The following is an 11,851-nucleotide window of genomic DNA, read 5'->3' as shown; positions in this document are numbered from 1 at the left end:
AGAGATCGTAAGATATTTTGAGACAAATACCGGGAGCGTGAAGTCAGCGGGCACGCTGTGGGAAGCCTTGAAGGTGGTGGTAAGAGGGATTGCGATAGCTAAATCCAAAGGGTTACGGGGGGGGGCATACTAAGAGACCTACAGCAAGCAGAAGCGGAACTTGAGATAACCTTGAGTAAAGGCGGGGACACGAAGGAAGATGCTGAAATTATAAGCCATCCAACAGAAATGTGTAGAGCACTGGGAAAGACTATGTAACTTGAATTAGAAAAGGACCTAGATGCCCCGATTACACTAGAAGAGGTGGTAGTGCAGCTACCGACTAGTAAGACCCCAGGGGCTGACGGGCTCCCCAGTGAATTTTATAAAACGTATAAAAGTGAGGCGCTTCCCCCGCTGCTAATAATGCTGAATGAGGCATATGAGACAGGAAGGCTGCCAGAGTTCCTAAGAGTAGCAATTATTATCCCACTACCTAAACCCAACAAACCAGGTAAAGATTGTGGGTCCTTCAGGCCGCTATCGATGTTGAATCAAGATAGCAAAATACTTAGAGCGGTACTGGCAAATAGAATGAAGCGGATTATTAACAAACTAATACACCCAGATCAGACAGGATATGTCCCGCGCAGGAACATATCCGGCAACCTTAGAAGACTTCACTGGATCATAGAGTATACAAAAAGAGACCTGGAAGAAATAGCTATAGGATCACTGGATGCAGTTAAGGCCTTTGACTCAGTCAAATGGCCCTGGATGATCGCAGCTTTGACTCACTATGGGATAGGACCAGCATATCTTAAATTGGTCAAATTACTGTATAGTGCACCGTTGGCCCGAGTAAAAACCGGAACCATAATCTCCACAAAATGGCAGCTAGGCAGAGGCACTAGGCACTAGGCAGGGATGCCCTTGGTCCCCGATGCTTTACATCCTAGCACTGGAGCCTCTGGCGGTATGCCTGCGACAGCAGTACGGGGAAATGGGAATCGGTAGAAGAGGGGAGGCGCACTTGATCTCACTATACGCAGATGACATGCTACTATACTTGAGATACCCTGAGGAAAACCTCCAAAATATCTTGGAGGTGATGGAGAGATTCGCAATGTTGTCTGGTATAGCAGTGAACCCCCAAAAATCATGCATATTAGGAAGATATGTAGGAACCCCACACAGCAAATTACCGATTTTACAAATCCCATGGGAGCCAAACACGTTTCGTACCTGGGAATAGATATCCATCATACGGTGGAAGCGGAACATCAGCACAATACCGTGAAAGCAGTACAGAAAATTGAGAATAGAATGAAGTTTTGGTCCAAGCTCCCTTTAGCAATGATGGGTAGAGGGGCGCTGCTGAAAATGGTGGAATTGCCAAGACTATTGCACTATTTTGGGAATATGCCATACTTGATACGGGGCGATTCTTCACGAAACTACAGAGCATATGCAGTGGATTCTTGTGGCAGGGGATAAGGAATAGGATTCCACTTTGGAAGTTGCAGAACACGCATGATAAAGGAGGGATTAGACTACCAAACTACGAGATCTACTACTTAGCTAGTCAACTGAAATACGTGACCAAATGTTTATCAGAAGACCCCCACCTCAGAATCGTGATTGCTGAAACCAGAATGTGCCCCGTTCTTCCTCAATGAGATGATATGGTTGCCCAAATCAGAGTTGAAAGGGTGCTCAAGGATGCTGGAGTTAGGATGGGAAATATGGCAAAGAGCGTGTCAGGTAATGGAGAACCAAAGCCCGTGCTCGCTGCAGATACCGCTGGTGGCTTTGACTGGAGGGGACGAGCAGCAACTAATAAAATCAATTAGGAGGCACTGGGAACAGGTGAGCATCGTAACAATGGGGGACATATGGCAAGAAGGGGAGATTAAGGAATTAGGGGAGCTGGCGGAGGAAACGGGGCTGCATAAAGGACAATATATCACATACAATAGATTGATACGGCGGATTAAAGACACATGGTCGGAAGTAACGCTAGATGAGCAACCCGATCTGAGCATAGAAATAATATACGATATAGCAGATGGCGGGCATGAGATATCTAGATTATACGAACTATTAATGTCTAGAGTGGGGAAAAAGGTGACATACTTGAGAAGAAGTGGGCGAGCCTATGAGCGATGGGATGTGGGAGCGGGCCCAAGGATACCATAAGAAAGTGTCACGAAACACAAGGCTACAACAGATAGTTATATATAACTCACAGGGCATATATGACTCCCCAAAAAGTGGCCAAATTTAAGAATGCAAGCAGGCAGACATGTCGAAATGTGGGGTAGAGAATGTGGGGATGACGCACATGTTTTGGGCATGCCCAGAAATATGTAGATTCTGGGAATAGGTAGCCCACCGGCTAGACGAAAAGGGGATCAAAATAACCATAAGGTCAGCGTGGGCATGCTTAATAGGAGGATTCCCTAGGCCACGGCACCTAAAACTAAGCATCTAAGCAAATTAAAAGATCTGGCGTAGAATTACCATGGGATGGAAGGCATGCAATAGACCTAAAATAGAAGACTGGTGGAAAGATCTCCAAAAATGGGCAGAAGCCGAAATAGCAGTATGGCAGGAAGCGGGAAACAGAGGAGGAGAGGAAGAGGCAGAATCCCTGATGGCCTGGAAGCATTTACTAGCCACCTTATACGGACCCACCCAGGACTGGTCGAGCAACCAGGACTCAGATGCGGATATTGGAAATAGAACCCCTGAAATAGGATCGGAGACAAATCAGGAAGCAGTGTAAGCTGGGAAGGGAGGTGGGGCGGCCGGTAGACAACAGACATGGAACAAAAATGGAAGCTTTTGTAATGTCACGTTAAACGTAAGTCTGTTGAATGTTGTTCTGGTTGTAAAATTAATAAAAATTGTTTTAAAAAAAATGTATATAAATGTATATTGTAATACAACTATTACAAGATTATATCTTAAATTTATCTGGATAGGAGCGCAGAGCCAGTCCAAAAAGTGTAAATGTATGTAACAAAGCTGCAAATGCACTTCTATTTTATATATGACCTACTTACTACTGACAGACGTTTCAGCAAACTGTGGATGTGTTCTGTGGAAGCACGCAGTTGGAGTTATGCTCAAGACATCTGTCGTCACAAATGTGATGTGATTTATCAAGCAATCCGGCCAATTCTTTAACCTTTTAAAGTATTGTACTTTAAAAACCTACTTCTCATTTCTTTCTAACCAAACCTTTCATTGCTTTCAGTTTGAATATCAGCAGGCGCAGCTGGAGGCAGAGATTGAAAACCTTTCTTGGAAAGTGGAACGAGCAGATAGCTACGACAGAGGGGTAAGTAACTGAATTGCGATGAAGCTTTGCCGTGACCTAGAGTTTTTAAGCAGCTTTTAGAGTTCCATCTTTAGAATCTTACCTAACGACAGATGTACCATGTGGGCATTAATGGCTGCCAGCGGGGACTAACCTAGTATCTTAACAGCCGGCTAGTGCAGGTTGGCAGGTCAGAGTCCAGCAGATTTTATTCAGCAAGGGCATAGCTCCGTTAACAGCATTCATCCCCCACCAACTTCCCCTGCCACCACCTTCAACAACCTTAACATGGTTAGGAGCGTTTTCCAGAATCACTATTTCTTAGGTTTCTGATAGACCAACCTCTGTGGGTCTGCAGTGTTTCCTTCAAGTAAGACCAAACTTCTCACTCGTAATATGACTGAGCAGTAAAGCTTAGACGAAGGAGTGGAGAAGACTGGGCTAAGGGTACAGATCGCTCATACTCCATGGTTGTCAAGTGATTGGTTGGCCACACAGTTGAGTATAAAAAGACATATTTATGATTACACACATTGGTGCATTAAGTTGAGGTACATACAAGGTAAGTTAAAAACGATTGTATACATACAGAACACAAGATTGTTGTACTATTGGGACACCTACAACACTTTAGAGATCTAAAACCATCAAACACTCAATACACTGTTACATAGGCTGAAGTGTGGGGAAAAGGATGTTGGGTTATTCCACAACCCTTAATAAGGCACACCAACAAACCGCAGTACTAAAGAAGTGCAACTAGGAAATATTGTTTACCAGTAGTCTCAGGTAACCATCATGGGAACTTGTAGAGTATATAAATGTTTTAACAATGTTCTCCCGTAGGGTTTTATGGGTCAGTACAACAGTTCAGCATTGTTATAATGACACTTTTCATAAGATGGTACTGCCATGTTTTCATTAAAGGAAGAAGGCAGCCACCTACTATCATGAGTTACATAGGATTCCTATACCCAGGTAACGAGGAGCCATCAGTTAAGGCAACTGTGGATGCCAGAGAAATCTGCGCTCTGTTTGATGTTATGTAGACGAAGGAGTGCAAAGAAAGCGGTATCGATACGCAAGATGGCTGCCAAGCAGTGAGATCACGGAAGACTGAGCTCCGTGCCCCATCGCAAGCCCAAATCTGTGGAGCAAGCTTTTTTAAAAATAAAAGCATACGGAACATACACCTGCCACATGCAGGTAGTAAGAAGTGAAGTCCATCCTCGGATAGGAATAACGGAACGGATTTGGGGAGGAGTTGTCCCGAGGCGAGATCCGCAGCACAGCTCGTATCTACAGTTAGCAGACGGAGAGGCAGTAGGCTCTGCCCCACCCTCGATTCAGCATGAAGAAGCTTTGACAAGACACAGAGGTTTGACCACCCATGGTCGTAGCGGGACAAAAGGATGTCGCTCGGACACCGCCCAGAATCTCGCTTAGCCCCCAAGGAGATCCACTGGTCCTATCGAGCCCAGGCGGGACCCAGTACTGTAAAACCAGTGAGCGATTTCCATACTTCCCAAAACACTGCCCGTAATGACAGCCCCCAGCAGGATTCACAGACCTCATAGTCAGGGCGTGGCTCCCGCACCATATACTGGTGACTGATCCCTGTCTCCACCCCGGTGGGGACCCACCCGGAGAAGGCTTTGCGAGATCTGAGGGAGGCGGACCCCCCTGGTGCATATCCGATCGCATCAGCGCCCCTCCCCTGGTGACTTGCATTTAAGCAGTAGCACAATGGCAATGTGTGCTAGCGCAGAGATTCAGAGAAAATCAGCAAACAAGCGGATTGGGGCCAGAGGATCACAGAACTACATCAACATCCAAATCATCCGAGGGTGTAGCTGGAGGGCTATTGGATGACACAGGTGGGTTTTAGCAATACCTTTTTAAGGTATTGGATAACAATGAGGCCAAACTCGGGCGTAACATTTTAAAGGTTCCTAATGCCATACATCTGGCAGCTCTTAGATTCGAACTGGGGACTACCTCATTGGGGCTCGAGGGCAATAGCGGTTGCTTGCACTATACTTGAAATTGATTGCCCTGATGTCGTGCTCATTATATGAAGATCTGGGAGCACAATTTCTAGTTACAAAATAATAGCCAGTTTCTATTATCACTAGGAACCAGGTGTTCAGGTATTCTTACTAGTTTGGCGATGGATTGTGACACATTGGTGTCCAATCCGGAGGAAGTGAAGAAAGCCCTTTATGATCAAGATTGGGTGCGCACTATTGACCTATTCCATTCCTATCCATCTGTACAATTTGGTATATGAATACAAGAAGTGCTGAGCCCTCTCACTTATTTTGGCTCAATGCCCTAATCGCTATTATAGAATGATTCTTTTAAGGCTATGATGGAACCTTCTTTTAACCCGATTGAAACCTCAAGACACCTGGTATTAGACTGTGTAGCACTAAATTGTAGAAAGAGATGTATGTCTAAATTGTGCGATGGGAATACTGAAATTAGGGTACTAAATTGCCATTACAATCGGAAAGATTAGCGCTGGCTGGCTTTATTAAGACTGAATTTGATGAATTGATGCTTTTAAACTGTATTTTTGATCTTGATGATTGTTTCTTTGTAAAGGTTTACTGGATTAATTGATGTTTTAAAACGGGGTTTTTGGTGACTGTTTTAAATGATTGTTTTGTAAAAGGTTTTTTTAACCATATATATTTTTTTAAAGTCGTTGATTCAACCAAAGCCAAAGTAGTCTAATCTCTCAGAACTGATTCTCCTCCCAACGAATCCCACCCCTGATTTCTTCTCCCGTCCCCTCATCGAATTCCTGGTCCTCGCTATCTTCACTCATTGGGGGACACTGTGACCCTCCGCCCCACTGCTCTGTTCTTCGACAGCCGCGAGCACACTCCGCAGTCTCACTTAACCCGGCTCAATCCGCCCCCTTTCCCCCTGACTGCTTCTCATCGCAGGTGCACTACGTCCCAATTCTTGACTCGCCTTCCTGCATCCAGTGTACGCTGTGTGAGCCGGTCCATGACTTGTGGATGCAGCTGCCCGTATTTGGCAAAGATGGATTCGAAAAGTCAATCTTCACCAATTGTATTTTTTTTTTTTACTAACCACAAGGGCTGCACACATCATATTTTATGGGAGTATGGCCCCTATGTAGGAAGCGGACATGGTCTCAGTAACGTCGGTAGCTCAGGCAGGCCTTTTTTGGTGCAGGGGGCGTATAATAGGGCACCAGTGGGAGGCTGGGAGGCCGCTGGGCACCAAGAGGGCTGATTCATATCTCGCCTCTTAGAGAGCTGTGCTCTACGGGGTGGCATTCTTCTGTCCATCAGGAATTAGACCGCTCCTAGGCTTTGCCTTACGCCACAGCTTTCTGCCAAGACAAAGAAATATGACTCAAGCTGGCATTGTTTGAAAAGCCTAGAAGTCTAAGATTGCAATCTAGGAAATGGTTTAATAAATTGACTGGCGGGAACTGATGTCTTGTACACATTGCAATCTAGGCCCTGGGAGGTATGGGAGAAACTAGAGGGTCCGTTCTGGCGGTCATTACTGCGATTGCCAAATGCGGTAACAATGTGTGCCATCGGAGAAGAACTGAAGCTACAATCCCTGGAGTCTATGGTTCTTTGGCAATCAGTGGCTTTATACAGGAAGTGTAGGTACGAAACAGAGATGGCTCCCTTTGCGATTGTCGATTCTACCAAAGGAACCCAGGATAAATACGTAGCACAGTGGAAATTGAAGATAGAAAAGATGTTACAACAAAATATTATTACTACAAGTGACTTTGATGTAAATCCATTTAAGGTTAAGCGAAAATTGCAGGAGGGGGATTGGATAAGTACACTAGAACAGTGTGAAAAATCTAAATTGAGCTGCCCAAGAACTGCTGAAAAGAAAAGGTTAAATGCCCTTCCGAGATATCTGCAGCAATTTCCATCTCAGTACTACCGTGATATGCTCCTTAGGTGTAGATTACACACACTAGCCATATGAGAAGTCTGTCTGACTGGGTAACTGCCTGTGAATCCCTAAAAGAAATTAGACAACTCTACTTATCTGACTATAGTACCCTGAGTCCAAATAATTGGTGGGCCTGGGCTATTATGGGGGAAAAGACTGGCTTAGTAATTGTGTTACTGAAAATGATTGAAAGGACCTTAAAGATGACGTTGGAATTGAATGAAAAGGAGTAAGGAAATGTTTTATATATCTTTTTTTTTTTATATACAATTCTGGAAAAAGTAATTTATGCAACCACCTGGCCAAGCCAAAGAGTCAAACCCTTCTACAAACAATACTCGCAAAGCTCAGGGCATGCTCCGAACCCAGTCCTCACCCATCACCACTATCCACAGAAACCACTGTCTAAGCACCCACACATGCATACCCCGCCCCACTCACTCACCTTAAATGGACACCAGTGCCACGACATCCCCCTTTGACTCACCACACACAGAACCCCTTCCGGCTCACCTCCCCCAGCATCACCCCCACCCTCCCTCTCAAACCTACCTCAGGCCCATCTTCACGTCCTACCACCAATCCTCATCCTGCCCAGTCCCGCAAAAATCCCTCACAGCCTGGCCCTCAAGTGCACCCTCATCAACACTCCTCCTCTCCCCGCCCACGCACTCGCAATCAATGACCTTATTACTCACCATGGCCTCAACCTCCTGGCCATCACGGAAACATGGCTCCCATGAAGCCTCAGGCCCAGCCATCTCGCTAGCCCTCCCCGAAGGCTACACCATCCTGAGACAGTTTCGTAAGTCATTGGGGTAGCTCTTATCGGCAAAGAGACACTTGCCATCAGACTTTGCAACCAACAATGGGATAGCAATGCTGACCTCCTCAATGTAAAACTTACACGTTCTCCTTCTTACACCATTAAATATCCTGATCACATACAGACCACCTGGCACAGCCTCCAACTACCAAAAACTCCTCCTACACATCCTAGGCAACAACTTAAAAAGTTCCACTAAAACCATCCTTACACCTAAACTTAGGCCTGCTTGATCCAAAGGACAAAGTGCAGCCGCATTTGCCAAAGAGCTGTCAGACTTATGGTTCATACACAGTCACTGAGCCAACGCACAACAAAGGGCGCACCATTTACTGGGTTGCAGACCACAACTGCTCATCTACCATCACGAATATAGCACCTCTCCCATGGACCGATCACCATTGCATCCAATTCACCATTCCCTCCAGACCATACACCCCAAAAAAAAAAATATTCTGCGCCTCTGCAGCTAAAGTCTGAAGCTCTAAAAAACTTACCAAAGCCAATCTACTCCCTTTTCTAGACACTCCAGAACTCAAACCCTCATTTGTGAACAACCCCTCCTCTCTCTTGCCAACATTTACTGATGCACCCTCACCAAAGCCATCAAATCTATTGCCCCTCTTGAAGATAAGATGTAGAAAAAATCCATGCACACCAACGGTTGGTTTACTGATTAACTATCAGCCCTACGCGCCAACAAACGCCTGGCCCTAGCAAAATGGCAAACCACACCCAAGCCCTCCACCCTGACAGAATTCAAAGACACTGCTTCAATTTACAAAAAAGCAATATTCAAATCTGAATCCTTAAACCTCAGAATCTCCTCTGCCAACTCCAAGTCCAAAGAAATGTTTTTGATCTTTAAAGAACTTATCACCCCATCCACTCGCCCAGACGAAATCAACAAAGACTAAGAGTGGTTTTCTAATATCCAGGCAGCCCTCCTCAACAAAATCAAACTACTCCAAGATAAAAATGTAATCACAGCACGAAGCTCTCCCAAATCAGGTCAATATGCACACCTCCATCACCTCCACGCCACACCCTGACACTCCTCTTCTCCTTTAGAGAAGTCACTGAAATGAATGTAACAGACCTCCTCCAACACATCAAACCATCCAAATGTAAAGGAGACCTCATTAAACAATGCACCGAAACACTAACCCAAATCACCGCATTTATCAATGCATCCTTCTCCACAGGCCCCGTACCATCTAGCCTAAAAGAAGCGTGGGTCCGGTCCCTCTTAGAAAAGCCGTCTCGGGATCCTACCTGCCCCAACAACTACCAACACACCACCACAGTCCCCTTCCTTCTTAAAATCCTTGACAAAGCTGCACACTCCAAAATCCAACACTACATCAAATCCAGCCATCCTAGGAAAAAGGCAGTCTGGTTTCCGCAAAGGCCATGGCACAGAAACCGCCCTTCTAGATTTAAAAAACCAAATCACCAAAATAATGGACACAGGCAAACCCGCACTCCTGCTACTCCTGGATCTCTCTGCTGCGTTTGACCTGGTTGACCACAACATCCTGACCTCGCACCTACTCAACGCATCACACTTCTCCACAGAGGCCACCTCATGGATAACCTCCTTTTTAAAGGGCAGAGCCATGAAGGTCTACTCTGACCAAGCTAATGCACCTCCTACCACCATCCACTGTAGAGTACTCCAGGGGTCATGCACCGCTCCCACCCTTTACAACTTATTCACAAAGCCTCTCTTCGATTAAACTGTATTCGCTCGGCATAGCCTACACGAACTATGCCGACGATACGCAAGTACTACTCCCTCTTACTGGTTCATACGAGCAGGTTGCAGCAGCCCTCCAAATCTACTCACCATCCAAACCTGGATGGCAACCAATGGACTCTGCCTAAATGGGGATAAAACCAAGATCATCCTCCTTGGCCCCAAAGAGATACTAACCAAACTTGATCAAAATTATAACAATTTCACCATCTCCACTACCGTAAAAACCCTTGGAGTCTACCTGGACTGAACCCTCTCGATGACCCGTCAGGTCAGCGCCTTTGCATCTGCATCTGCATCTGCATCTGCTCACACCACCAAACTCATGAATGCCATAAACAATTCCTGACCACTCAAAACTGCCTCTCCATCGCCCGAGCCATGATAGGAGCTAAATTAGACTACTGTAATGCCCTCCTTGCAGGCACTGCAAACCAAAACCTCCACAGACTACAGATGCAAAACAAAGCGCTTCTTGCAGCCCTCTGCATCCCCAAAAGGGAACACATCACCCAGGCCAGATGAGCTGCCCACTGGCGGCTTCCAGTTAAGGAAAGAATCAACTTCAAGATACTTACCCTAACACATAAATGCATCAATCATACTGCCCCATCTTACCTAGCTGACACCATCACCAAAGACCCATCCACAAACCCCAAAAGAATGAATTGCGCCAATCAACTCAGAGTATCCCTTATCAAAAGAGCCAACGCAGGAGGCATCAGCTTCCCTCACATAGCAGCCAAGCTATGGAATGCCCTACCCAATGCACTTAGACCTAAACCCACACTCTCCACCTTCCGCAAAACCCTCAAAACCACCCTGTTCATATAGCCCCTCAACACGACCCACCCCCCAACCACGCAACCCTTCTCTACCCTTATCTCTATCCTCCCGCCTCCTTCCATCTTGCCTCAGACTGTAACTAAGCTAGGTCTATGCATACTTTGTGATACAGCAGGTTCATGCAACTAAGTGTGTGTAATTTTGCAAACCCTGCTAACAATAAGTGATGTCTTTTCCTGTGTAACCAGCATGTATTTCTGTAACGGCGCCACGATGCCTAAGGGCTGATGCGCGCTCTATAAATGCTAATAAATACGTGTATTTTAGGAGGATGTTGTAATGTTAAAGGTTTATGTGGCTATGGCCATGTTTGGCCCTTTTTTTCTCTGCACATTTTAAACCACTAAAACATTTAAAATAAAAAATGTTTTCTCAAGTGGACTGGCGGGAGCTAATGTGCTGTGTTCTTTCTTCCCCCTGGCAGGATCTGGAGAATCAGATGCACATTGCCGAGCAGCGGAGGCGGACGCTGCTGAAGGACTTCCACGACACATAAGCGAGCGGGCGCGCGGGGAGCATGGCAGGCAGCTAGCGCTGGCACTTTCAGTGAAAATGGACACACTTCCTTCACCTGTTCTCCCTCCTCGACCTCTCGTCCCCAAAACACAGAAGTTATGCTTTTCCGTTTTCGTCTAATTTTTCAGCTTTTTTCTGCCATAGTAGCTGCCCGATTTCTGAGTGGCATCTTTCAGGGGACTTTTTTGGAAAGCTGTTAATAGTATTAGATTAATCAAATGTACGTAAGTTTCAACGGTTGTACATTAAAAAAAAACTAGAATAACATGGAAAGCCTTTTTAAAAAAAAACATATATATTGGAGTGGTTTTTTCCTTCTTTTGCGCATATTGTGCTTTTCCATTCTATCTACATTTCCTCCCCTGCCCTCTCCTTCCATACATTCATTAGCTGAACAAAATCACTTTCTCATTTGATCCAAAATGGCCCAGCCTGCCGTTGCTAAAGCAGCGCTGGGCTGTGAGTGCATGGGATATGCAGAAGCAGGGTTTACTGCTGGGATCGCCCTTGCGCACCTGTGGCAGCACACAAGCAGGACCCCAAGTTGCTAGCGAAGTAGAACCGGGGTACAGAATGTGGCTGAGCTTCCAGTCGGTTTGACCTACTAGTGCCAGGCGCTCACTTTGCTTTAGCTGTT

At 45.7% G+C, this 11,851-nt stretch overlaps 1 protein-coding gene across 3 annotated transcripts in view; it reads left to right on the top strand.

The window, feature by feature from the left end:
• The window catches only part of ARIH2 (ariadne RBR E3 ubiquitin protein ligase 2), a 676,612-nt gene extending 665,117 nt beyond the window's left edge, over positions 1–11,495 (top strand). For 2 of the 3 annotated variants that reach the window (XM_069643320.1, XM_069643318.1), the window contains 2 exons: positions 3,242–3,325; positions 11,123–11,495. In XM_069643320.1, coding sequence (XP_069499421.1) covers positions 3,242–3,325; positions 11,123–11,194 — 156 coding nt within the window. In that variant the 3' untranslated portion in view covers positions 11,195–11,495. The remainder of the gene's footprint in view (positions 1–3,241; positions 3,326–11,122) is intronic. The other variant, XM_069643319.1, reaches the window with a different exon arrangement.
• Positions 11,496–11,851: the final 356 nt, after the last annotated feature.

The sequence above is a fragment of the Ambystoma mexicanum genome, chromosome 2p (assembly GCF_040938575.1).
Source record: "Ambystoma mexicanum isolate Mex_15411 chromosome 2p, UKY_AmexF1_1, whole genome shotgun sequence".
Lineage (NCBI taxonomy): Eukaryota > Metazoa > Chordata > Amphibia > Caudata > Ambystomatidae > Ambystoma > Ambystoma mexicanum.
Note: the sequence above shows the minus strand (reverse complement) of the source record. Positions and strands in the feature narration are given on the sequence as shown.